The 27,733-nt window shown below is 53.7% G+C and overlaps 1 protein-coding gene across 3 annotated transcripts; it reads right to left on the bottom strand.

Annotated features, from left to right (window-relative positions):
- Positions 1-27,225, bottom strand: SLC44A2 (solute carrier family 44 member 2). 3 transcript variants are annotated; one of them, XM_027585769.1, is made up of 22 exons: positions 12,826-12,952; positions 12,213-12,261; positions 10,408-10,481; positions 10,200-10,284; positions 9,600-9,684; positions 9,274-9,384; positions 9,129-9,189; positions 8,914-9,037; positions 8,711-8,794; positions 8,507-8,619; positions 6,064-6,195; positions 5,867-5,966; positions 5,689-5,781; positions 5,424-5,508; positions 4,554-4,816; positions 4,374-4,468; positions 4,027-4,130; positions 3,848-3,921; positions 3,689-3,759; positions 3,369-3,457; positions 2,158-2,242; positions 1-1,308 (listed from the first exon to the last, which is right to left on the bottom strand). In XM_027585769.1, the coding sequence occupies exons 1-22, from the start codon at positions 12,860-12,862 to the stop codon at positions 1,202-1,204; spliced, it is 2,121 nt and encodes a 706-aa protein (XP_027441570.1). In that variant the 5' UTR covers positions 12,863-12,952; the 3' UTR covers positions 1-1,201. The 3 variants fall into 3 exon arrangements, with proteins under 3 accessions (XP_027441570.1, XP_027441569.1, XP_027441568.1); XM_027585768.1 differs by lacking the exons at positions 1-1,308; positions 12,826-12,952 and adding exons at positions 1,315-1,700; positions 27,079-27,225; XM_027585767.1 differs by lacking the exon at positions 1-1,308 and adding an exon at positions 1,315-1,700 and having other exon boundaries at positions 12,826-12,958.
- Between the last annotated feature and the right edge of the window lie 508 nt (positions 27,226-27,733).

Raw genomic sequence — 27,733 nt, 5'->3', positions numbered from 1 at the left:
TCTGTACAATAGGCACTTTATTAGTGGTTGGAATGCAGTTAACACGCAAGAGTGTGCAGACGGAACGGGGGGCCTGAGGGCTGGCGGGCAGGCACAGGAGACTGGGACCCCAGGCTGGGTTTCTCCCTCTCCGGGGTGCCACCGTGGTGCTGATGAGCAAAGACATGAAGTCAGGGGCCCGGGGTAGGGCGAAGGGGGAACCAGGAGACCAGGTCCCCGGAGTTCAGTGAATTTGGCAAAAGGATCCCTCAAGGTGAGGTGATGGGGTGGGGGGAGGGCCCGGGTTTGCCCTCGGCATCTGCCCCCACCCCTTCCCCTGACGTCGTCCCTCGGGTGGATTCAGCTGCTTGCTCTCTCACAAAGAAAGCTGTGTAACTGGCGGGAGAAGGGGGGAAATTGGGCCGGACGCCTCCTGCCAGCCAGCGGGTTTCCATTAAGCAGCTGTTAGCGGGCTCCTTCCTCCTGCTCTGCTCTGTCCACACCGGTCTGCGCCCCGACCCCAGCGGCCCTCCCCCGACAGACTCACTCCCTCTCCTTCCATGACACCCGTGCTGTGGCCTCCCACCCCCACCTGGCCTCGCCACTCCCACCCCAGCAGGGAGGGCACGAAACAAGGCACTCCGCAGCCGGCCCCATCTCAGCCGTGGAGACAGACAGAAAAAAGCTAATAGACCCTTTAATGCATGTCCGGGTTAAAAAATAATAATAAAGAAACGCGTATGGCAGCCTGTGAGGCAGCTGTTCAGCCGTCGAGAAGGGGCTCGGTCCTGGCCGGAGCAGACACGAGTGAACGGGAGGCCTCAGGGGCCGGAGCTTGGCCATCGCTCTTGCGGACACACACGCTGCCCCATCGTAAGAGAACAGGAAGCATGAGGCGGCCCACAGAGGTCGGGCGCCCCTGCCTGCCAGACATCAAGAGGCCTCACCGGACTTCTCCCCATCCAGGCCAGCGAGGGCTGGAGTGAGCTGTGCGTGCAGTCCTGGGGCGCCGCCCTGAAAACGCCAACTGCCCCTTGGCATAGGGAGGAGAGGCCCCAAATCTTCCAGGTCCCTGGAATCCAGTGGTAACTGGATGGTTGGGGGGTGGGAGAAGGCGGCAGTGATTGGACTTCAGGTGAGCCCAGGTGGCCAGGGGTTCTGACCCAGCTGCCGAGCACCCAGTGTGAGACTTCTGGAGAGGTGGGGGGAGAGCAGAGGGCCTTTAGGACTCCGCCAGCTTCTTGTTGGTCTTGTTTAAGAGCCTCTTGAGGTTGGGAGACATGAAGTAAGGCCTCTCGGCTGAGCCATCATTCCTCTCCAGGTCCTCCACTGCGGAGAGAGGCCCCCAAGACGGTGGCATGAGGGGAGCCCACGGGCAGGGACCTCTGGGGACAGGGTAGGAGGACGAGGGCCACAGAGAAGGCTCAGAGGGTTAGGAAGCAAGACACACTGGGACTGGAGAGGGGCAGGCTGTGGTGGGCTCGGGAACGGGACACGCACACGCTCCCCACACTCCCGGGCAGGGCTGCCCCGCATGCACCCCCGGTCTACAGGGAGGAAACGAGGAGGCCTGCCTGGCCCCCACGCCTCCCTCCCTCTCTACTCCTCAACTTCTGCCCGCTTCCCCTCCTCCGCACTCCCCTTCAACAGGATGTCTCTCAGCTCGGGCGACATGAAGTAGGGTCGCTCCTGAGAGCCGTCATTCCTTTCCAGGTCCTCACCTGGGCTCCCCCCAGGAACCGGCAGGGGGAAAATGGGGTGGTCAGGAAGGGAGGGAAAGAGGGAGGCGGGGAAGAACAGGGAAGCCAGCAGGCATGGAGTAGAGGAAGAGAAAAGAAAAAAACAAAAACAAAAACAAAAACAAAACAGACAGATGGAGAGACCAGAGTTAGTAGCAGCCACAGATCCCCCCCCCAACAAAGCCAGAAACTCCAAAGCCGAGGGCCCAGGGGCACAGCGTCCTAGCTGCAGCCTGGACCAGGGGGCAACAGGATGGAGCAGCTCCAAGCAGAGGGAGGAGGCCGAGAAGGCATGCCAGGGCCCTCTGACGCGGAACAGCCAGTCCCCGGGGAAGCTGGGGGGCTCCTGGCCGTTGAATACATAGCCCCATCAGATGTTATGCCCAGAGGGGAGAAGGCAGCCAGGGCCTGGCAAGGGTTGGGTTGAGGGGTCACTCACAGAAGCAGAGGAACAATGTGTCCACACACATGCCGTACACACTGAAGAAGCCATGGGCAATCAGGTAGGAGCCGATGATCACCGTCTAGGCAAGGGGAGCCAAGCTGTTTCCACCCCAGCTCCTAGAGCAACTCCCACTCACCACACCCTCCCAGGCTCGGAGCCCTGTCATTTCCCCGCTGATAACCCCTCCTTAGAATAACAAACTAAGTCCTGCCATTCACTCCTTGTTTTCTTCAACCCCAGGGCCTTTGCACATGCTGCTGTCCTGACTTAGTCAAGTTTTTGTCTTCTTATCCTTCTGTTTTCAGTTCAAACATCAAGTCCTCAGACACCACCTCCTCCAAGAAGTTGCTTCTGACACCTAGACCCTGTTTTATGCTCTCCTAGCACTGCATGCCTGTCCTCTGAGACCTTTGGCTGGCTGCAATTTTATGCGTGTTTAGGGCATTACAGGCATAATGCCCTCATCCCCACTAGACTGTATCTGTCCCACTTATGGCCACACCCCCCCCAACAATTTGGAGACTCACAGGGCCTTGGCAGGTATCTGATAAACATTTACGGATTGAAGTGAGTGGACCATGGAGAGATTAAATAACTTGCCCAGACGGACTCATCTTAGAGTGAACAAATAGAGAACTCAGATAAAAATCTAGGTCACTGGGCTCCAAGGCCTGCACTGCCCTCAGGGTGATGACATTACCCCTTCGTGGCCCCACCACCTCCCGGCCCTTATCCCCACCCCCTCCCCGCTACACCAGTCTCCTCGCTATTGCTGGCACAGGCCCACCTCAGGGCCCCCGTATTTGTTGATCCCTGTGCCTGGAGGTTCCCCGTATCTCCTTCAGATCTTAGATCCGACATCATTTCCAAAGTGAAGACACCTGGCCTTCCAGGCCTGCCCAAATCCTCCACCACAGGCTCAAACAGTTTAACAGTTCCCTGTAACTCTCCCCTGTGGCAGGGATCAGTTTGTAATCATGAGATCTATCTGCCTCTGAAAGGTAAGGTCCTCTGGAGGGAAGCCTTTCCTGCCCCTCCCGCCCCCCGGCGTGGTACACAGTAGGTGCTTACTACATGTTTGCGGACTGAATAAATCATCAATCCCCCACCTGTGATCTCCATCCACATCTGTCTAGTCAAAAGAGACCAGGAGACCCCAGCACCTCCTTCTCCCTGGACCCCCACGCATCCCCAAAGGTCCATACCAGTATAGGGACCCAGTAATAATTGAGGGGCGGTGCTGTGTCCTGCACAATCCTGATCCGGTGGGTGAAGAAAAAGAAAGCCAGGATCCCTAAAGAGAGGGAGGAAACCAAAATGGATGAGGGTTCTGGCTAAAGGAAGCCCCCCCCCCGCCCCCGACCTCAGAGAACATGGCACTCGTCACAAAAGAAGGGGGGGGCCAACAGCACTTCACAAGTCACCCCGACACGCTTGTCACAAAAGAAGATGGGGGGCCCAAAAGCACTTTGCAAGTCACCCCGGCAGGCTCCCACACCTCCACAGGCTGGCCAGCAGCACTCACCCACACTACCCACGATCAGAAGTTTACCCAACAGGAAAAGGAAGTCGGTAACTTTGTCTAGGACGGCCACTCTGCAGGGGACAGTGAGAAGCAGGCATGAAGGCGGGCTCAGGGACTGGGGGAGGAGGGAGGCAGCCCGAGGGCCGTGCTTTGCCTGACCTGATGATGTTTCTCATGAGCAGGAAGAAGGCATTCCTGGCCGAGGTGCAGAAGTTGGTGCCATAGATAGCGATCTGTGGGGAGGAGTAGGAGGGGGTTCAGTCCCACTGGCTGGGAATGAGGGTTCCTCGTACCCAGCAGGAGCTGGTGGGCTGGTTCTGGGTCCCAGGCCCCCTCACCATGATGTAGGCATTCCTGTTGAGGAATCGGATGAACTTCTCCAAGCACCAGAAGCAGCATTTGAGACAGGTCATGAGGAACTTGGCAAACTTGTTCTCGGCGGCTAAGAGAGAAAGGAGGGATGCAGAGGTGAGGGGAGACCCCTGGTAGGATCCACCCACCCCCACCTCTTCGTTGCATGCACACAGTCCAGGATTCCCGGAGCCCACCTACTCAAAGAGACAGGGAGAGGAAACTTGATGCAGAACCCCCGGGGTCCTGCCCCTCACCCAAGTAGGAACCGACAGGACCCAGGACTCTCAGCCCAGACCCCCAGCAGCCGAAGCAAGCCACCCGAGGGCCACACCTTTCAGGCGCTGATCCAAGTACTCGAGCATCACTCGGATAATCTGCACAATGGCCAGAATGAGGGCACCAAAGGCCAGGGAGCCTGTGTGGTACCTGAGGGCCAAGGGAGTGGTCAGTGGCTGCACCAAGGCTCCTCAACCCCATCTCGCCCCCACTCCCAGGCCACCTGGAGTCCCACCTGAGCGCCCGGCCGAAGGCAGAGAAGAGTGGGAAAGCAGGGAGGTCGTCTGGCTTGTGCAGGGCCCAGTAGTAGGAGGCGAAGGCCCCAGCTAACGTGACCTGGCCCAGGGCCAGCACAAAGTTGGCCAGCCAGAAGAACATGAAGGCATTGAAGATCTGCAGGCCCAGCAGGGCCCGATGGTAGCCCGACTCACCCCCGTAGAAGGCGAACTGGCAGTGGGCACCAGGGCACAGGCGGGATTCATTGGAGGAGGTGAAGGTCTGTGGGAGGGATGCAGAGCTGGGTCACAACACAGGGGCCAGGGGGGCAGGGTGGCTTCTGGGCATCAGGTCTGGGTCAGATGGACTCTGGGGTGGGACAGGAGTCATGGGAATCAGAGGTAAGTCAAGGGACTGGGGGTTCAGTATAGGGGCTTCTAAAAGGGGTTCTAGAAACAAGACAGGAATGTTGACCGCACGGTGGGGGGGTTGGTGAGGCAGGAGAAGCTATCCTGGGGATCAGCGCGGGGTCACGCATCAGGGGAGTGGCCACATGGACAAGGACAAGAGTGGCAGAGATCAGTACGAAGACCACAGGGGTCAGGAGAGGGGCTTGTGAATGGCAAGGAAGGGGTTCTAGAGGCAAGACCTGGCTGTCAGTGGGTTAAGGGAGGGGTATGCGGCAGGAAATGAAGTCAAGGGGAGAAAGGTGGGTGGTTCAGTAGTCAGGGTGGGCTGGGGGCTGCCAAGTTGGATCTCTTCCCCACCCTGCTCCCCACATCCAGCACCGGGCATACAGCAGGCACCGAATGTTTGCTGAATGGTCCCCAGGCAGGGATGAGAGGTTTCAGAGAGTCTGTGGGCTGCTGGGGAAATAGTCGACCCCCACCTCAGGGTTGCAGGTTTTCCCAGCAAATTGGCAGGTGCCGTCATCAAAGATCTTATAGACGGCTTCATTGGAAGTGGACAGGAAGCTGGAGGTTCATTAAGGAACCTGAGGTTTGGAATTGGGGCCCCGGCGGCTTGTGAGAAAGGATCCATTCCTCTACCGGGTTCTGGTCTGCCCCCACCCCCCCAAAGCTGCAGGTCACTTCTAGGCCAGTTTGGCCCTTAGCCATCCCTGCGGTCAGGGATCCGGGTCTGAGGGTGGATACACGGCAGTGCTAGCCCAGTAGGCGATGCAAAGGCACAGCAGGAGGAAGGTGACCAGTGGGTACAGCAGGGAGCACATCACGTATCCCACAGCCCTGGGGAGGAGTAGAGACACAGGCATCAGGGCCCAAGCAGCCCTGGGACCACCCCAGCCCAGCCCCGGGGCACCCTGGCACCCACCTGCTGGCTTCTTTGATGAGCGCGATGGCGATGAGAATTCTCTTCCGCAGGAAGATGAGCAGCAAGATGATAATGGCCTCAAGGATGCTCAGAATGATCACTGTGGGGGCAGAGGGGGGCCAAGTCTGCCAGCCGCCTGTCCCCACTCCCTCCCAGGCCTCAGCGGGGGCAGGATGGGGGGAGAGGCTGGAACTCACTGAAGGCCATCCACGTCTGCCGCAAGTGCAGATACACTCGGAGGTCTGTCTGGAAGCCAAGGTCCACCAGGGAGATGTCGGAGCCAGCCTCGCCCCGCAGTCGCACGTACTCCATGTAGCAGTGAAATATTCCTGCACAGGGGACCGACCTCAGCCCACCAGCTGCTCCCCCAATGTTGCAGAGCAGGTGGGAGCACCCCCATTTAGCAGAAGCAAGAACCAAAGCTGAGAGCGGCTGCCATTGCTTGCAACTGCCTCCGAGCCATTGTAAAGATTGATTGATTTATTATTTGTGAGAGAGAGCGAGAGAGAGAGAGCAGGGGGGAGGGAAAGAGGGAGAGAGAGAATCCCAAGCAGACTCCCTGCTGAGCATGGAGCCCGATTTGGGGCTCAATTCCAGGACCCTGAGATCATGGCCTGAGCCAAAATCAAGAGTCCGATGCTCAACCGAATGAGCCACCCAGGCGCCCCGCCTCAGAGCCTTTGTACTTGCTGTTCCCGCTGCTTAGTACTGGATTTCTCACACCCTCCTGTCTCTACTCAAGTATCACTTTTTTTTTTTTTAAAGATTTTATTTACTTATTTGTCAGAGAGAGAGAGAGAAGCAGGCTGCCCACTGAACAGGGAGCCTGACGTGGGACTTGATCCCAGGACCCTGGGATCATGACCAGAGCTGAAGGCAAACACCTAACCGACTGAGGCACCCAGGCATCCCTCAGAGGTCACCGTCTAATGAGACCTTCTCAAACCGCTTCTCCCATTTCGAATCACACCCCCTCACACTCAACCTCTTGGCCCTTCTCTCTGCTTGCACCTTCTAGAGGGTTTTCTGGTTTATTATTTTTTTTAAGATTTTAAGTAATCTGTACACCCAACATGGGGCTCAAACTCACAACCCCGAGATCACGAGTCACGGGCTCCCCCTGGTTTATTATTTCTTGTCCATCTTCCCCACACCCCCCAGGCCCTAGAAAACTGCCTGGGACACACAGGCACTCGATCCAGGCTTGATGCATGCATGCATAAATGAGCGGCTGAATAGGTGCCAGGATGCTCTGTGACCTGAGGCTTTCCTTCCCACCCGGTAACAATGATTCATGGGTGGGGACCGAGGATGTGGGTATGAACATCCAGTGGGGTGGCATTAGGGATTTTCAATACGCCCCTTAGCTTTATGTAGAATTGTAAAATGCAGATAAAGTAAAAAACAAAACAAAACAGGGGTGCCTGGCTGGTTCAGTTGGTAGAGTATGCGACTCTTTTTGAGTATGCGACTCTTGATCTGAGGATCATGAGTTCAAGCCCCACGCTGGGTGTAGAGATGACTTAAAAATAAAATCTTAGGGGCGCCTGGGTGGTTCATTTGGTTAAGCATCGGCCTTCGGCTCAGGTCCCTGGGGTCCTGGGATCAAGCCCTGTGTCCAGCTCCCCGCTCAGCAGAGTCTGCTTCTCCCTCTCCCTCTGCACCCCCCACCCCAGCTCATGTTCTCTCTTTCTCTCTCACCCACTCTCTCCCTCAAATGAATAAATAAAATCTTTTTAAAAAAATAAAATCTTGGGCGCCTGGGTGGCTCAGTTGGTTAAGCGACTGCCTTCGGCTCAGGTCATGATCCTGGAGTCCCGGGATCGAGTCCCACATCGGGCTCCCTGCTCAGCAGGGAGTCTGCTTCTCCCTCTGACCCTCTTCCCTCTTGTACTCTCTCTCATTCTCTCTCTCAAATAAAAAAAAAAACAAAAACACTTAAAAAAAAATAAAAAAATAAAATCTTAAAAACAAACAAAAATCATTTGCCTAAAATGCCAGCACCCAGCTAGAAACCACCATTAGCATGAATATTTTAATATCTGCGTCCTCACATTGGGCTGCCTATGAGACATCTTTCCCCCCTGGAATGTTTATCTGAAGAATCAGAATGTGAAGCACTGGGTTTTGTGCATTGCCTCTGGGTTGCACAGGCCTGAGATCTACAGGGCCCTCCCCCCATCTCGTCTGTACACTTTTTCTCATTAAGCCTGCTAACTAGTAAATATTAATTAGCCCCACTTTATAGAGGAAGAAATTGAGGCACGGGGAGGTTGAGTCACCTGCCCAGGGTCACAGAGGAAGGAACTGGCAGAGTCGGTCTTTAACCCTCAGCTGTCTGGGGCTAGAGCACACATCTTTAACCACGTAGTCTACTTGAGAATGCTTTTTGATGTAGATAAAATGCAGATCCAGGTCCCACTGGAAGGCTATGATCTAACTCATCCTCCATCCATAAACACAGAGGTTATTTCCAAGGGCCTACTCCCATAAACAAGGCTGAGATGAACATCTTCACAAATATGCCAAATAAAAGACAGATGGCTTAGGACAAGATTCTGGATCGCCACGGTCAGGCCAGAGAGCAGAGGCATTTTGCAGGCTGAGAGGTGGGGAGGGTGCAGGGAGGGGGAGACGTACCGTAGCCCAGCACCAGAACCACCATGATGATCATCACCCAGACCATAATGCCGGCCAGGAAACGGAGCAGGACAATGAAGAGGAGGCTCATCAGCATGGCGATGACCAGGCCTCTGGGGATAAAACAGGGGCATGAGCAGACCGCACCCTCTCACCAGCCCCAGGCTACACAGACCAGGGGGGCCACTTTCCCTCCCAACTTACATGACTATCCAGTACCAGGAGACCGTGTAATCTTCAAATATCCGCATGGCCAGCTGCCGCGCCTCCAGGACCCCGTTGGCCTTCCTGGGGACAAGCAGACAAGGCTCATGTCGGAGCCCCTCCCTGATTGGGTCAGCCCCAGGGGACGCCCAGGCCCACCCGGGGAAAGTAGGACCCCGATGTGGGCAGGCCGCGGTCCTCACTTGGCGCCCTCCACCAGCTCTGTGATGTTCTTTCGAGAGCCGTGCCCATCCTCATAGGTCGTCTCGTTGCCCACCATGAGGACCCCCTTGTGGGCATGGATGGCTGGGAAGCATCGCTGGGCCACTGTGTGGAGCGGGGAATGAGACCAGTCAGGCTGAGCCCCTGAAACCTAACCCCCACCGCCGCCCCCAAGTTTGAGGAACCCCAGACTCACAGGGTTTGCTGGGGATGAGGACAGCAGGGCAGTCACCATCCCGAAGCACTTCAGTTACACCCTAGCAAGAAAGGGGGAAAGGGGTTCATGCCCCAGGCCAGCACCCTCCACCCGCCCCCCCCCCCCCTCCCTAGCCTCCCCTCACCTTGGTGTTCTGGAAGCCAGGCACACAGAACTGCTTGTAGTACTGAAAGTCCTGGGATTTGTGAGCGTTCAGGTAGGTGAGGTAACGGTCGGGGCATTTCTCCACGCAGATCTTGGCGGGGGGGGGGGGGGGGGGGCAGGAGGCAGGGGTTGGGTGGGATCGAGACAGACACCCGATCCCCACGGATCCCCATGTGGGACAGAGGCCCCACCTCCCATTCACCGGGGAAAAGAAAGGGTTGAGAGAGAAGCTGTCCCTCGAGGGAGAAAAGGACCTGGTGATGGAAAGCAGGGGTAGCAAAGAAGATATGGGAGTGGCCGAATTACCTGAGGGGTGGGACACTGGAATTCCAGCAGGACCAGGGGGCTGGCACACTTCCCAATGTTGAAATAAAACAGGTAGGGTTTGTTCCTAGAGTTGGGGAAGGGAGATGAAAACTGTCAAGATTTCTCAACCTTCCTATATATAATATCTAATTATACATAGAGTTGCAAACAACTCAGGTAGCAGCAACCCTATTCTAAGCTCTGCCTGGTGGCTCATCTAACCATCCCAACAGCCTCATGAGGGTGGGACTGTGATGAGCCCCATTTCAGAGATGAGGAAAATAAGGCCCAGAGAGGTTGGGACACTCGTCTTAGCTCATACAGCCAGGGAGTGGCACAGCCTGAATTGAACTTGCTTTTAGCTCACCTGTTTAGCTCACCCGGCCTGACATCAGATCCCGGACGGTCTCCTCTCTGTCCCTCCCCTAAATCGTGAGCTCCCAGAGGACAAGGCTCTTAATGTCTCATTTAGTGCAGTGTCCTCAAGGCCTAGAACAGCGGCTGGGGATGGTGGGAGCCTAGAACCTTCTCCCCAGTGCTCATGAAGCCATCCTGCCCACACCTCTCCAGTCCCACCAGGCCCCAAGGAGCCAGACTCACGCATTTTTTGTGCCCTTCTGCCCGCAGAACTCGCCTCGGCTATCAGTGGGGTAGATCACCTTCCGAGGGTCCCCATGGGTCCAGGCTGTGGAGGGATCCAGGGACACTGAGGCACTGTCATTCCTCACCACCATCCCCATGTCTGCCCTAGAGGCTGTGGCTTGTCCTCCCACCTTGGAAGCCCAATCCCGTGCCCCCCTCCACTCACCTATGATGCCCACTGCCACGTAGCCCACAATGGCCAGGAGGAGGAACACACAGCAAATGATATCCGTGCAGCCCCTGGGGAACAGAGAACGGCATCAGGGTGGGAGCCTTGGGGCCCTATGTACCACGGACCCCACCCTGCCCTGCACATACACCCACATTCATGAGTTAGCTGGACACGTGTTCCTTAATGGTGTGAACGCTGTACCAAAGAGCACGTACATTTCACTTTTTTTTTTTTTTTTTAAGCAAGCTCTACACCCAACACCGGGCTTGAACTCACAACCCTGAGATCAGGGGTCGTCACATGCTCTATTGACTGAGCCAGCCAGGTGCCCTTTACATGTTGATACCTAATGCTACACTGTTCTTGAAGCAGTTGGCCACAATGTTCAGCTCTCCTTTGATTGAGAGTGCCCATTTCCCCCCACCTTTAATAGCAATAGGGATTCATGTTTTTTAAAATTTAAACTATTTTATATTTTAATTTTATTTTTAGAAGATTTTATTTATTTATTTATTTGAGAGGGAGAGAGTGAGTGAGAGAGCACAAGCTGGGGAAGAGGCAGAGAGAGAAGCCAGCTTCGGCTCGGGTCATGATCCCAGGGTCCTGGGATTGAGCCCCACACTGGGCTCTCTGCTCAGTGGGGAGTCTGCTTCTCCCTCTCCCTCTGTCTACTGCTCTGTCTACTTGTGCTCTCTCTCTGTCAAATAAATAAATAAAATCTTTTTTAAAAAATTCATATTCTGGGGCACCTGGGTGGCTCAGTCAGTTAAGTATCAGACTCTTGGTTTCAGCTCAGGTCATGGGATCCAGCCCCAAGCTGGCTCCAGGCTCAGCACGGAGTCTGCTAGGGATACTCTCTCTCCCTCTCCCTCTGCCCCTCCCCCACCCACGTGCATGCTCACCGCACGTGTGCTTTCTCTCTCAAATAAATAAAATCTTTTTTAAAAATTTCATATTTCCAAATTCCCTCCAAAATATACTGAGCCACTTAGATTCAGAGCAGCCTATGTGCCAATCTTTTTAATCTTTGCTAATCTGTGATGGGGAAACTATTTGGTTCCTGTTTTAAATCCCATTCCTTTACCTTTCAGTGAGTTTGCACACTTCCCCATAACTTCACTGTTTATGGTATTTCTTGTTGTAGAAATCATCTCTTCCAGTCTTTTGCCTGAGTTTAAAAATTCATTTGTGGGGCACCTGGGTGGCTCAGTCAGTTAGGGGTCTGCCTTCAACTCGGCCATGATCCCACAGTCCTGGGATTGAGCCCCATGTTAGGCTCCCTGCTCAGTAGGGAGCCTGCTTCTCTCTCTCCTTCTGCTTGCCACACCGCTTGCTTGTGCTCGCTCTCTCTCACTCTCTCTCAAATAAATAAATAAAATCTTTAAAAAATAAAAATAAAAAATAAATAAAAATTGATTTGTAAAGACTCTTTGGGGGCACCTGGGTGGCTCAGTTGGTTAAGCATCTGCCTTCAAGCTCAGGTCATGATCTCAGGGTCCTGGGATCAAGTCCCCAGTCAGGCTCCTTGCTCAGCAGGGAGCCTGTTTCTCCCTCTCCCTTTGCCCTCCGCTCCTGCTCTCTCTCTCTCTCTCACTCTCTCTCTCTCTCAAATAAATAAAAATCTTTTTAAAAAAAGACTGTGTATTTGGGAAATTAGTTCTTTAATTGTCAAGTCGCAAATATCGGTCACCAGTTAGTTGGAGAGCAGATGTGGTAAAGAAACATCTGGGGGGGGTAAAGAAACAGGTTGAGGCAGTGCTAACAGAGACCCTTCTCTCCCAGGAATCCAGAGCCCTTACCTGTGGTAAATGGGTCCTTTGAAGGTAGGGTCATACTTCTGTGGTGTTCCTGAAAATCGGCAAGATTGAGCAGGGTGACCAAGAAGGGGCTGCAAGACTACCCTCCCCCAGAAGCCCCCAGGGGTATCTCTGGCCCAGAGGGAGAGTGAAGTCCACAGACCCAGTGGATTTTCTGCCTCACCCCACCTCCCGGCGACCACACCCCAGCCCCCAGTACGGGCAGGCCAAGGCAGGGGGAGCCGTGGCTGATGGAGAACAGCCCCGAGTTATCACCTGACGGCCACCCACTGCGGAGGGGGCAGGACCGGGGGCCACCTACTGAGGAAGGGGCCGGACCGGGAACTGGGAACGGGGAGCCAGGGAGGGAAGGGGGTTCCAAGGTGGGATCTGGAGAAGGTTCCTGCAGGAGTACAGGGGAGGGAGCTTACGAAGACAAACCCTTCAGTGGAGGGGTCTGGAGGGGCCTCTGAGAGGCAGCTCCCGAAGAGGACTAGAGTGAGGGGCTACCCGCAGGGATGGGCAATTCTGCTCCCCACTCTTGGCTCCCAGCCGGGTCTTCCCGCGGCTCCCTCCAAGTGGCCAGGCCCGGGTGCGGGAGGGGCGCGCTGCCTACCGTGCTTCCCGTAGTAATGCTGCCGCTCGCCCCCCATTCCCGCGGGCGCCCAGCCCCGGCGGCCGGCCGCCTGCTCCGAGCCCCCTTGGTGCTGGGTCTGGAAGCGCGGGCGTCCCGTGGGAGGGACGGCTGGACCGACGGGCGGCGGCTCCTCCCAGCCCGGAGCCAGGCGGGGCGGCCCAAACCGGTCTGACCGGCCCTAGCTGAGCTGCAGCCTCGGGACCGACTGGCCGACGGACGGACGGCGCGGGGGGGGGGCCGTGGGGGGGGGGCCGCGGGCGGGGCGGCAGCTGCTCCCGCCGCTCACCGGCCACCCGATTTAGCCCTCTCCGCCCCCCCCGCCCAGCCCCCACCCGGGCAACTCCGGCTTCACCCCGTGGCCTCGGCGCTCCCCCTACGTCCGAACCAGGCGACGCCGCCTACAACCCCTCTCACCCCGGGAAGGGCGCCTCATGTTGTCCCATTCTCCAGGTATGGAAACTGAGGCGCGCAGGGAGGTAACTCTAGATATAGGCGCCGCAAACAGGCAGATGGCTGAACCCAAACTCCCAAATATAGAGTATTTGCGCTGAAAACTCTCAAGCCAATGGACGCGTTTTATTTCGGTCTGCATTTTTTTTTTAAATGAAATGCCAACAGTGAAACATTGGGAGACTCCGTATAAAAACCCACATCGCTATTCTCTTGAAGACTGGCAAAATGGGACGGGCAGCCCAGATGCCCCATCCCTGCCTGGCACTGCCCTTGGTGGCCCCCAAGGCTAGACACCCCAGCTCACCACCCCTTCACACATCCCAACCGTGAATCCTGAAGCCATTGTTTCGTAGAACAAGTATTTATTGAGCACCTACCGGGTGCTGGCCCAGGGCTGGGCACTAAGTACGGTGGCAAATGAGAGACCCAATTTTGTGGGACTGTTCTTGTGGTGCTGACATCCTAAATGCATGGCCTAGATTCAAATGCTCCCTCGGCCCCATCCAAGACAGAGGACAATTCAGCCAGTGTCTTGCCTGCCCTGAGCCCCCTCAACTGTGAAATGGGACTAAAGTATCAAACCAAAACTGGTCACAGACCAATCACAGGATACCAGGAGGTATACAGTTGGTGTGGGGCACACAGTCAGCTGGCTGTACGCCCCCCTTACTGTATTGCCCCACACCAACCATCCACTCCGCAAGCCAACTGTATGCTCCCTCAATCATGTGCCTGTTCTCACTGCCCCGCCCCCAACAGCTCTTTGAGGCCAGCTGTATACTTCGTAGTGTAGTCGATTATATAGTTGGTGCCGGGGCATGATCAGCAGGAATATATATTCGGTGTGAGGCATACAGTCAGCAGTGGGGTTCTATAGTGTGCTCATATACAGTTGTTGCTCAATAAGCTGCTCCCTCAGAGTCAAGCATCCCCTGGCAGGGCTCTGGTCACTAAGTCAGCTTATCCCTAGAGGAATGTGCCTCCCCCGAGGGGCCTCCAGCTGTGGAAGCCCCACCTGACCCCTGGCCCACAGGCTTTAGCAAACAGGGGAGGTTCAAGGCTCCAAGCCATGCCCTTGGGTGACCAGGCATCCCAAAGAAACCCTGTGGTTCCCGTGGTCTCTGCCAACCCCAAGGCTGGCTGGTCCCACCCACCCAGTCCAAGCAGTGGACAAAAAAAGAGGCTGCGGCCTCTTCCCAGCTACACAAGGTCCCTTGGGGACACTCCTGCAGACCCCGGACTTCAGCCACCAGCTCCACCCTGATGATCCCCCAACATTGGTCCCCTGAGCTGCACACCCCTGTGACACCCACCTCCTGGAGGTCTCATGGGTGTCTCATACTCAGCACAGCTACATCCAAGCCCCTGATGGTCCCCAACCTGCCCCGGCTCAGAAAAGGCAGCTTCGTCTTCCCAAGGGCCCAGACCAGAAACCTGAGATACCTCGCTTTACTTCACGCCAGCTCTGCCTTCAGAATCTATCCAGAATTCAAGCACTTCTCACCCCCACCCTTGTCACACAGCTGTGGTTTCCTGCCTGGACCAGTGCAGGCAGCTCCACCCTGCTCTCCCAGCTCCCACCCTCCCCCTCCCCTCACTGTCCGTTCCCTCCGTGGCAGCCAGAGAAGCCTGTGAACACCTCTGCCCAGAACCTTCCATGGCTCCCGCCTCCCTTGGAGGAAAAACCCAACTCTTCACCATGACCTATAAGGCCCCCTACGCTCTGCCGGGTCCCCTCCCTTTCTCCCCTTCACTTGGTTCACCTTCACTGGCCTCATTAACTATACCACAAACTCACCAGGCATGGTCTCACCCCAGGACCTTTGCACTGGCTGTTCCCTCTACCTAGAAATCTCTTCCCAGAGATGTCCATGTGGCTCCACTTCATTCAGGCCTCTGTTCAATCATCCCCTCCTCAGTGAGGCTTTCTCTAACCATCCTATCCAAAACAGCATCCGTTTCCCCTCTACCCCATCACCCTATTTTATTTTATTTTTTTATCACCACCTGACACATCACACATTTACATGCTGCTTGTTTATTGTCTGCCCCCTTGCCTGTTCCCACCAAGGGCAGGGATTTATGTCTGTTCCGTTCACAACTGTTTCCAGGGCCCAAAATAGCACCTGGCACTTGGTGTTTGTTGAATGAATAAACACAGTACACAAACCATTTATAGATAGCTAAGACTGGGGACACCTGGGTGGCTCAGCCAGTTAAGTGTCCAACTCTTGATTTCAGCTCAGGCCATGATCTCAGAGTCCTGAGATCAAGCCCCCTGCGGGCTCTGCGCAGCTTGGAGTCTGCTTGGGATATTCTCTCTCCCCCTGCTCCCCACCTCCCTCCCTGGCCGCTGTACCCAGCTTGAGTGTGTGTGCGTTCTCTCTCTCTCTCTTTCACATAAATAAATAATAACTTTTAAAAAAGATAGCTAAGGGGCGCCTGGGTGGCTCAGATGGTTAAGTGTCTGCCTTCGGCTTAGGTCATGATCTCAGGGTCCTGGGATCGAGCCCTGCATCGGTCTCCCTGCCAAGCAGGGAGCCTGCTTCTCCCTCTCCCTCTAGCGTTCCCCATGCTTGTGCTCTCTCCCTCTCTCTGTCAAATAAATAAATAAAATCTTAAAAAAAAAAAGATAGCTAAGACTGAAAGTAAAAACATAGCTTAGATTTTTCCAGGTGCATGTATTTAAAAAATTAATTTGTGAATTCCATATGTAAAGAATTTAATTTAATACATGATAAATGTGGAATTTTCACTGGGCAGGGAAAGGATAAATCAACCTGTCAGTAGCCTTGATTGCATTAGGAAAGAAAAAAAGTTAACTTCACCCCCGACACATAGCAAAATAAATTCCACACGCATTAATCATGCAAAATAGATAAAAACTCGGAACTATTATGAGTATGAAGGGAAAACACAGGAACATATTTCCACCATCGGATAGGAGGCGAGACTGGTAAGGGTGTAGAAGAGATAAGGGAGCACTGGAAATTTCTTGTGTCCCCTGAATGGCAGCCAAACTGGCAAAGGGGAAACAACCATAGAAGAATGGCTGGTGCTGGGGCCCCTGGGTGGCTCAGTTGGTTAAGAGTCTGCCTTCGGGGTGCCTGGGTGGCTCAGTTGGTTAAGCGACTGCCTTCGGCTCAGGTTATGATCCTGGAGTCCCAGGATCGAGTCCCACATCGGGCTCCCTGCTCAGGGGGGAGTCTGCTTCTCCCTCTGACCCTCCCCCCTCTCATGCTCTCTCTCCCTCTCTCTCTCTCATTCTCTCTCTCAAATAAATAAATAAAATCTTAAAAAAAAAAGTCTGCCTTCAGCTCAGGTCATGATCCCAGGGTCCTGGGATCGAGCCCACCCCCCAGCCCCCCGCCTCCCCGGTTCCGGCTCCGTGTTCAGCAGGGAGTCTGCTTCTCCCTTTCCCTCTGTTCCTCCCCCTACTCATGCTCAAGTTCTCTCTCCCTTTCACTCTCAAATAAATAAATAAAATCTTAAAAAAAAAAAAAAGGTGGCTGGTGCTGACTGAGGAGTATCTTTCAGACTCTAGCTCTGTCCTCATTATACTGGAGGTCCTATCATCAACCCATTTTACAGTGGAGGAAACCAAGGCTCAGGGAGGGGAAGTGGCTTGCCCAGCCTCCTAGCAACAAGTAGAGGGTCTCTACTCCAAGTTTGATGGGTGAATGGGAGCCACTGAGAGTCTCTAAGCAGGAGCATGACCTGGCCAGGCTGGGGAGGGGAAGACACAGAGAGAGGTTTCAGCTCTCAGAGAAATTGGTGGCTATGGATGGGACAGCGGGGCCATGACCTTGCTGCATGAACCTGAGTTGTCCCTCTATAAGATGGAACTAAAGATACAGGGCAGCGCCTGCCAGAGGCTTGGTATTAGTATTGGTATTGGTATCTCTCAAGAAATACCAGAGGGAGGGGCGCCTGGGTGGCTCAGTCAGTTAAGCGTCTGCCTTCGGTTCAGGTCATGATCCCAGGGTCCTGGGATCGAGTCCCGCATCAGGCTCCTTGCTCAGGGGGTAGCCTGCTTCTTGCTCTGCCTGCCACTCTCCCCGCTTGTGCTCTCTCCCTCTCTCTCTCTGACAAATAAATAAATAAAATCTTAAAAAAAAAACTTAAAAATTTTTTAAAAAAGAAAGAAATACCAGAGGAAACATTGGTACAGCCATCTGATGGGTTCCAGCAGCTCTCATTAACTTTTGGGGGGGGGCAGGTTGAATACTCCTGGATTCTATCACTGAGCCCAATCCAAACCTGTAGGATGAGAACTTGCTGAATCTATGCAACAATACCGCAAGCTAATAACAGTACAGATGCCCGGATGCCTCCATTTCACTGCCCTTTACCAGTGCCAGGCACTTTTCCAGAACATCACATGGTTTCCCTGGGTTCCTCCTTACAGCAACCTTGGGAGATGGATCCCATCCTTACCTCCATTTGAGGGATGCAGACCCGGGGGCCCCCAGCGAATCGTGTACCCATGGTGAGCAGCAGAGCAGGGCGACCCAGCTCATGAGTGAGCATCCGGATGAGTTGCCTGGGGCTGTTGCAGCAAATGGCCACCCCCTTAGTGGCTTCAAACAACACTAACTTGTGGCGCCAGGGTGGCTCAGTCAGTTAAGTTCTGACTCTTGGTTTCAGCTCAGGTCATGATCTCAGGGGCATGAGATGGAGCCCCATGTGCTCAGTGGGCTCTGTGCTCAGTGGGGAATCTGCTTGAGAGTCTCTTCCTCTCCCCCTCCCCCTGCTCATGCTCTCTGTTTCTCTCTCTCAAATAAAGAAATCTTAAAAAAAAAAAAAAAAAAACACAAGGGCGCCTGGGTGGCTCAGTTGGTTAAGCGACTGCCTTCGGCTCAGGTCATGATCCCGGAGTCCCGGGATCGAGTCCTGCCTCGGGCTCCCTGCTCAGCGAAGAGCCTGCTTCTCCCTCTGACCCTCCCCCCCCTCATGTTCTCTCTCTCTCTCATTCTCGCTCTCTCAATTAAATAAATCTTTAAAAAAACCACAAAAAACAAAAAACAAACAAAAAAAAAACCCCACACAGACTTATTATCTTATGGTTCTAGAGGTCAGACATCCAAAGTGCATCCCACTAGGCTAAAATCAAGGCGCTGTCAGGGCTGTGTTCCTTCTGTGGATTCTCGGCAAGAATCTGTTTCCTTACCCATTCTGGCTTTTAGAGGCTGCCTGCACACCCACATTCCTTGGCTTGTGGCCCCTTCCTGTGCCCATCCAGCCCACATCCACGGACACTGCCGTATCGCCTTTTCTGACTCCCTACTGCCTCCCTCCTCCCTTTATAAGGGCCCTTGTCCTTGGATCCATCTGGATAAGCCAGGATAATCTCCCCATTATAAGATCCTACATTTATGTATGTATGTATGTATGTATGTATGTATGCATTAAAGATCTTATTTATTTATTTGTCAGAGAGAGCACAAGCAGGGGGAGCGGCGGGCAGAGGGAGAAGCAGGCTCCCTGCTGAGACTCAATCCCAGGACCCCGGGATCATGACCTGAGCCGAAGGCAGACGCTCAACCGAGTCACCCAGGCGCCCCATAAGATCCTACATTTAATCTCATCTGCAAATTCCCTTTTGTCCTGTCAGCTAACATAGTCACAGTTTCCAGGAGTTAGGACATGGACATCTTTGGGGGGGGCATTACTCTACCTATCACACTGCGTAACCAGGGGTTGAGAAATTGTCATGGGGCGGCGGGGGATTGGGGGGGTGGGGGGGTGGGCGTGGGGGAGGAATCCACCCACTCCTTGTTTCCAGATGACCCAGAACTAAGAATGGTCTTTACATTTTTAACAGGCTGAAAAACATCAAAAGAGGAGGACTAGTTTGCCATGTGAAAATTATATGAAATTCAAATGTCAGCGGCCGTGAGTCCATTTTTCTTGGTATACAGCCATGCTGGTTCCTTTTCATGTTGTTTGTGGCTGCTTTTAGGCTACAGCAATAGAGTTGGGTGCCAAGATAGACGTACGTGGCCTGCAGAGCTGAAATGTTTACTCTCTGTTTCTTTGCAGAAACAGTTTGCCGCCCCCAGTCTTGAGGCCATGAACCAAGTGTTGAGCCCCATTCTGTGCCAGCAGGTTTCACATGCTCTCTTTGTTTTTTTGTGGGTTTTTTAATTTTATTTTTTTTAAAGATTTTATTTAATTATTTGGCAGAGAGAGAGAGACAGCGAGAGAGGGAACACAAGCAGGGGGAGCGGGAGAGGGAGAAGCAGGCTTCCCATCGAGCAGAGACCCCAATGTGGGGCTCGATCCCAGGACCCTGGGATCATGACCTGAGCCAAAGGCAGACGCTTAACGACTGAGCCACCCAGGTTTCCCTGTGGGCTTGTTTTTTTTTTTTTTAAGATTTTATTTATTTATTTATTTGAAAGAGAGACAGAGAGGGCATGAGTGGGGGTGGAGAGCAGAGGGAGAGGGACAAGCAGACTCGGGGCTCGATCCCAGGACCCTGGGACCATGACCTGAGCCAAAGGCAGACGCTTAACGCGCTGAGCCACCCAGGTGCGCCCACATGCACCCTCTGTAACCACCAGGAGTGGTATTACTGCCCTCCAAAGGGCTGGGGGCATGGACATGCCCTTTCCCTCCCCAGGCTGTCGTTTTCCTGTGTGGAGAGTGGAATTAATACTTAACATTTGCTTCGTGGGTGTTAGGATTCAATGCTCAAAAAGCACTTAGCACAGGTCCGGGATTCAACAACCACCAGCCAGGGGCGTGGTCCCATTTGACAGAGAGGGCTGAATGAGGCCACGTGCTCAGACCACATAGCTGGTGAGGGATGGAGCTATGTGAATCAAACCAAGGCCCCTCTGGCTCCAACCCAGGCCTTTTCCTTGGCAGATACTGAGAGAGGCAGAACTAAAGATGGAACAGTGGGGGGAGAGGATGGGGGATAAGCTAGGCCAACAGACCAGGCTGGGTGGGGGAGGTGGCCCTTGGGTCCTGGCCTTGCTGGGCATAAAGGCCGTCCCAGGCAGTGCAGTGGGTGTAGAAGATAAGGAAACCGATCCAGGCTGCTCAGGCACAATGCTGGTGCCAGGGCATCAAGTGCCACCCAGGCCCACGGCCTCCAGATATCGGCCAAGTCCCCAAGGTTTACAGCGGCCCAGGGCCTCACCCATGCAGCCAGGCCGGCTCACCCTTGCCTTCCCAGAAGTCTGTGCCTAGGGAACGGGATCCCAGCCACCCACATGAGTCCCTTTGACAAAGAGTTTGGGGATAGCGTCCGGGTAGGAAAGCCGAGAGTGACAGTCCTCGTCACAATGCTAAGAGCAAAAGATAGAGAACCTACTATGTGCCGGGCCTGTGCTGGGCACCAAACCAGACATTTATTTCTAGAAGCTCATGTCATCCTCACAAGGCTCTGAGAGTATAGGGCCCAATACAGAAACCAAGGCACAGGGACGCTTCATGACTTGCCCCAAACCACACAGCCGGAAGGAGCTGGGATTTGAACTCTGCTCCTGACAACCATGCTCTTGAATTCTATGCTCCGTGATGACCCCCACTCATTGGGCATTTACCATGGACCAAGCTCTTGGCAAAGTGCTGTACCTGTACCAGTTCACTGAACCCTGGAGGCAGCCCCGAGAAGGAGCCAATACTGTTGTTAACCCCATTTTATGGATGGAGAAACCAAGGCTCTGGTATATGAAAGGTTCAGGGACAGGGCGAGGAAGAATGCAGCTGGACTGGAGCAGAGGCGATGCTGGGTTCTAGAAGCTGGGGGAGAGTCAGAACTCCGTGCTGAGCTTTTCTGTAGATGTGCTTGTTTACTTAGCAACTCGGTACCAGGTGATTCCTGCGTCTGGATAAGCGCTATCACCTCTATCCTGGTCTCCTTCTGCCATTGCACCTCATAGCGGCCAGAGGGCGCCTGTGAGCACCTGAGTCAGGCCAGTTCCCTCTGCTCAGAACTCTCAATGGCTCCCATCTGTCTCAGTACAAAAGCCCAAGTGCACAGGCCATACCCTCTGCCTGAAACATTCTACACGGCTCCCTCCCTCCTGCTCTGGTCACCTTAGGATGGTCTTAAAATTTTCAACTCTGCCTCCAGGCCCTACACCCCTCTTTCCTGCATTATTTTTCTCCTGAGCCCTTCTCTGCCATTCTAAGAATGTCCCTCATTTATCTTAATACCTTGTCTGTTTCCCTTTCCAGAATGTCAGCTACACCACTACAACACCTGCTGTGTCTCTGGGGTCTAGAACACAACCTCGCCCACGGTACCTGCACAATAACTGTTTGAAGGGAGTTATGAATGAACTCGTTTCTATTAAGTAACCTCTGTGCTCATCAGGGTAACAAACTTCAACCAGAACAAGCCTGCAGACCAAGAAAAATCACTTTCCCTCTCACCTTTGGCCCGGAGCCCAGCTTCCTCTCCCTGGTTTCCCTTTCCTCCTTCTAGACTGTGTCTAAGTACACATGCATAAGCAAACTTGTAGCTCTTTACCATGCCCCCACACCCTGTTTTGTTACACACACTGTTCCCAACTTTGCAATTTCACATGCTAACATAATGGGTCCTTGTTTCCCATCAGGGGGTTCCTTAGACCTACTTCAACTATTTTACAAGGCAACATAGTATCCCACTCTGGGAACAGTACCATTTTTCATTAAACCAGACTGAGGAACTTTTAAAAATACTGCCCCAAAGCCACACATACACACAGAAATCAATAGGGTAAGCTCGTGCAAGCGACTTCGTGGTCGTGTTACCTCTGGGCTGAGGACAGTTGGCCGAGGGTATGTAAAGGGCTCTTTTACTTGGAAGGCTAAAATTTTCCGTGTGGTTGAGGGCTTATTTTTAATTTTCAGCACCCCTCTGCCCCCACAGAGAGAACATACTAATTTTATTATATAAGAGATTAAAATCGTATGTAAAAACAACTCCCCCGGGACACCTGGGTGGCTCAGTCGGTTAAGCGTCTGCCTTCGGCTCAGGTCATGGTCCCAAGGTCCTGGGATCGAGTCCTGCATCAGGCTTCCTGCTCAGCAGGGTGTCTGCTTCTCCCTCTCTCCCTCTGCCTCTGCTCATGCTCACTTGCTCTCTCTTTCTGTCAAATAAATAAAATCTTAAAAAAAATTAAAATAAATTGGGCGCCTGGGTGGCTCAGTGGGTTAAGCGACTGCCTTCAGCTCAGGTCATGATCCTGGAGTCCCGGGATCGAGTCCCGCATTGGGCTCCCTGCTCTGCGAGGAGACTGCTTCTCCCTCTAACCCTCCCCCCTCTCATGTACGCTCTCTCTCTCTCTCTCATTCTCACTCTCTCAAAATAAATAAATAAATCTTAAAAATTTTTAAAATAAAAACAAAAACAATTCTCCCTCTGGGGATTGACTGGGGAGGAGCACAAGAGAAATTTCTGGGGTAATGGGAAGGTCCTTACTTAAGCTCTGCAAATTTTCTTCTGTTAAGGACACATATTTAAGATTTTAAGCTTTGTGGTTCACATATCATCTCGGTCACATATTCCTTTTAATTTTTTTTAACAACAACTTATAAACAATGGAGCCATTCTTAGTCTATTGGCTTTACAAAAACAGGCCTCAGCACAACAATGAGAATATACTTAGCACTATTTTTTTTAAGATTTTATTTATTTATTTGACAGAGACACAGCGAGAGAGGGAACACAAGCAGAGGGGGTGGGGGAGGGAAAAGCAGGCTTCCCGCCGAGCAGGGAGCCCGATGAGGGTCTCGATCCCAGAACCCTAGGATCATGACCTGAGCCGAAGGCAGATGCTTAACGACTGAGCCACCCAGGCGCCCCAGCACTATTTTTTTTTTTTTTTAAGTAGGCTCCGTCCAGCACAGAGCCCAACACAGGGCTTGAATTCAGGTGACCCTGAGATCCTGACGTGAGCTGAAATCAAGAGTCAGAAGCTTAAATGACTGAGCCACCCAGGCACCCCTATACTTAACACTATTGAAACGTACAACTTTACAAATGATTAAGATGGTAATCATTAGGGGTGCCTGGGTGGCTCAGTCATTAAGGGTCTGCCTTTGGCTGAGGTCATGGTCCCGGGGTCCTGGGATGGAGCCCCACTTCCAGCTCCCTGCTCAGCGTAAAGCCTGCTTCTCCCTCTCCCAGTCCCCCTGCTTGTGTTCCCTCTCTTCCTGTGTCTCTGTCAAATAAATAAATCTTAAAAAAAAAAAAGATGGTATGTTTTATGTGATGTTTCTCACCACAGAAAAATTAAAACTAAAATAACAATACTGATTGACCCCTCCCTGGACATGAGGGGCTTTTGGGGGGCTGTTAATATTTTTCTCCCCCCCAAACAAAATCTGGGTGCTGATTCCACGGGTATGTTCACCTTGAGGAAACTTCTGGACCCTCATACATTTAGGATGTGTCCTTTTATGTATGAATTGTCTGCTTCAATAAAAAGCTTAAAATATTCCCCTTGATTGGTTAAATGTAAGACCACTTCAATATAAGACGGTCCATCCACAAATGCACTATTTTATGCAACTGTCAGAAAACACTGAGGAAACTTACCAGGCACTGACATGAGAAATGTCTCCAAGACATATTAAACAAAGAAAGCAACCAAAAACAAAACAACAACAACAACAAAAAAAACAAAGAAAGCAACATGTGAAACAAACACCTTTTCATTCATAAGTGTCTGTGGAATACCTACTAGGTGACAGGTGCTGTGAATATACCTTCAGACACACAGACACACAATCCTGCCTCGTGGAATTAGCGTGCTAGAGATTTGCTGATATTTTTGTAAAAGGAAAAAAAAAAACCCAGCCACTAGATAAAATATATGTATATAATCTCATGTAAAGTTCTAAGGCCTAGACTCCATTTGGAAGAAAGCACAAGATGCTGGAACAGTGATGCATGCCAAGAAGGGTGTGTCACACTGGGAGAGGGAGCAAGAAGGAGACTTTTCATGATAAAGCTACACCATCTTTTTATCTTTTGTATTTTGAAGCATATGAATACTTTTGAAGTACAACTTTTGGAAAGAAATAAACAACAACAACAACAACAAAAACCCACCTTTCAATTAATAAGTAAATATCACCTCCCAACAATATTTTTTTAAAAAATCAGATGCCAGATCCCCACGGTCACCTGAGTTGGACTCTAGCAAACGGGGCCAGGGAATCTGCTTTTTAAACAAGCACCGTTACTGTTGTCTCACCTACCACTGCACCCCACCCTCCTGACAGAGTCTATTGTCTTGGGTTCTAGAATCTTTTTCCATGATCATGCCGAGGGTGGATGGGAAGGATGGCAGTACCCGTTGCTGTCATCCATCAGGGCCAGGAGCCATTTCTCTGGTCTGCTCCATGCTGCTGCCTCCTTTTGGTGTGGTGTCTGCTGAGGAGGGAGCTTCCTGCCCTGCCCAGGCCAGCCAAGTCTATGCCTGGACAGAGAGGGCTGCTTTTCCATCAGCTCATGGAAAATCCATGTCCCCAGGATTAGGGGCCCCAGAGGCCTCTTGAGCAGGTAGAGCCTACCAGCCACTGTGCAAAATGCTGCCCCCCAGTGAGCGTGGTCTGCCCAGCCCTGCAGACAAGGATCCAGAGTCTCAGAGATGTCACCAATTCTCCCATGGCCACATAACTCCTAAGTGTCAGAACCAGGATTTGAACCTGGATCTGTCTGACATCACCCCCTCCCCGTAAATTCATGGTAACTGATGGATGGGAAGGCATTGGGATACAAGGGATATGTGAGCATTGGGATTTGTGAGCAACTCTTGCAACACCATTCCCAAAGGAAAGTTCCTCATTATCTGGCAGGGACTTTGTGTGGCAGCCTGAAGGGCCCAAGGTTTTTGGTTCTGGTGAGAATGGACTATTTACAAACTAAGTGAGATCTGCCCTTCCCCCCACTTCAAGGAGTCAAGCCAGGCGGCCCCTCTAGAGGAGCTGATGATAGCCTGGATGTAAGACCTGGCTGAAATCCCTACCTCAGGCTTCCTTGTCCCTTAGAGAAAAATAATTAAGTAGCTGTATGGTTTGTTTGCTGTTCCTTCTGCCTAGAGCACACTTCTCCCAAATCTTCCAGCAGCCATTGGCTCCAACTCCAGCCCTTGGTCACCTAAAATAATCCCAGATGATTCTCCCACACACATGCTGTCCTGTTTAATGCTCCACAACACTTGTAACAACATAAAATCATATATTTATTCAAAGGTTTTTCTGCTTTGTTCACTGCTGTGTTCTCAGTGTCTAGACCCTGCCTGTAAGACGCTCAATAAATACTTGTTGATGGAATGGGCTTCCGGCACCCAGCACAACCTCTGTTGGGCACAGAGTTCCCCTGTCTGGAGTGTGGGTCTGGCAGGGCCTGGGAGGGTTTGCTTGGGCCCATCCAGGGCTGGCTCCCTTTGGCCAAATTCAAGGCTTGGTGAATCATATCACTGTCCACTCTGCCATCCCCCGCCCTGCCTTACAGAGACCCAAGATCCCTCAGGTGCTTCCCACAGGAAGGCAGGGCCCGGCCAGGACTTCAGGTCGAGATTCCCAGATCAGAGACAGCCAGCCACACCCAATGGATGCACAGCACCCACAGACTCAGGGTCTGAGGCTTGAACCCAAAACCAAAAGCAAGGAGGCCCCTGGAGGTTGGGCCAGTAGCTTCAAGCAGGGAGAGGAGTGGCTGGGCAGTGGCCAGGTTCCTGTGTTTCCCTCTAGGCTGGACTGGGCAGGAAGGGTCCCAGCCTCCCCCAACTATCTGTCTCTGCAACCTGCTGAGGCCACAGGCCCTGGTGGCCTTAGCCAGGAGGGAGGCACATCTCTTGTCAGCTTGTTTTTCTTGATTATTTTTGAGCGGTTTCCTGCCCCCTCCCCAAAGCTTTCTGTCTCATAGTTTCCAGGAAGTTCCTGTCACACGAGGAGGGGCAGCGGCGCCCCTTCGTCCCAGGGGAGTGCTACGTGGGCCATGTGCCCAGCTCAGTCCTGGGACCCAAAATGGAGAAAAGAAAGGAGAAACTGAGGATGGCACTCCTCTCCGTGGGAACCCAGGGGAAGGAAGCACTGTAGCGCGTGGGTAGGGAGAAGCCTCATCTTGGCCCCAACCCCTGGGCACGCAGGCAAGCCACCCGCAGAGGTTCGTGGAAGGGGGATTCGCGTCGCAGGGACCTCGCGAAACGGTAGCGGGCACCCCCAGTCCCTTGCACACGGCCAGGAAAGTTTCTCAATGGTTTCCTGCTTCTTTACTGCCACCTCAGCGAGGGCGCCCTTCTTTCCGTCCTTCCAGGCCGCTGGCAAGAACTGATGGGCTTCCACCCCCCGCCCCCAGCAATCGGTCTGTCCAGGCTTGCCTCAGTTTCCCCATCTCGCCAGAAGCCCGGGACGGCTACTTCTCGGGGGATGCGGGCAGGAGAAAGAAGTGGACTAAGGCAACCAGAAGAGGAGGGGGACTGGGGAAAGTCGGGGCCCTATCCCTTTTCCCGAGCCCGGGTTGCCAAGCCTCCCCTCCCCCGCCTGGCATCTGAGCCGCCCAGATAACCGGACCTCCCCGGGCGGAGCATGCGCCGTGCGTCCCGGCCCATCAGCCGGAGGGGGGTGCGGGGGGTCCCGGGAGAGGGGACGCGGGGCGACCCGGCGGGAGCAGGGGGGCATGGGCTCCGCGCCGAGCGGAATGCTGGGCCGGGAAGCAGAAGAGGGCCCCCAGCTCCAGCGCGGGTGTTTATGATCTCCGAGGTACCCCTCCCCCAAGGCCCCCCAACTCAGCAGAGGTGACCGCGGGCCCGAGGCGGCTCCTACCGTAGGCTCCGTCCTTGCGCTCGTCCTCCATGGCCGCGTCGGGCGGGGAGGGGAGTCCGAGCCGGAGCGACCCCAGCCCGCGCGGGCGGGAGGCTCCGCGGGCTGCAGCGCCCCGCCCCAGGCCCGGCCCCGCCCCGCCCGCCGGGCCAGCCCCGCACGCCGCCGCCAATGGGAGCCCGGAGCAGGCCGGGGCGGGACGTGGGGCGGGGCCGGGCTCGGGAGAGGGTGGGGCCCCAACCTTTGTTTCCCATCTGCGCTCAAGGAAGACTGTCTCATCGGTGTGTTCGGTGCGCTAGGAGCAGTTGTCACCCGTTCATTCATCCACCTCTTCACTCATCAGATAGATACTGAGCGCTGACCGTGTGCCAGTGAACAGACCAAAAAATGCCATGTTTTCATTCATCAGATTGGCAAGAATTTGAGCGTCCGGTAACAACCAGCGGGCTGAGCACATGCTGTGGGTCAAAATGTTATCTGGCAGAAACGATTAAATCCGGGGCACCTGGGTGGCTCAGTCGGTTAAGCGGCTGCCTTCGGCTCAGGACATGGTCCCCGGGTCCTGGGGTCCAGCCCCACATCGGGGCTCCCTCCTCAAGGGGGAGTCAGCTCTTCCCTCTCCCTCTCTTCTGTGCGCATTCTCTCTCTCTCAAATAAA

The sequence above is a fragment of the Zalophus californianus genome, chromosome 1, assembly GCF_009762305.2.
Source record: "Zalophus californianus isolate mZalCal1 chromosome 1, mZalCal1.pri.v2, whole genome shotgun sequence".
In the NCBI taxonomy this organism is placed as follows: domain Eukaryota; kingdom Metazoa; phylum Chordata; class Mammalia; order Carnivora; family Otariidae; genus Zalophus; species Zalophus californianus.
This window is presented reverse-complemented; position numbering and strand designations above follow the sequence as displayed.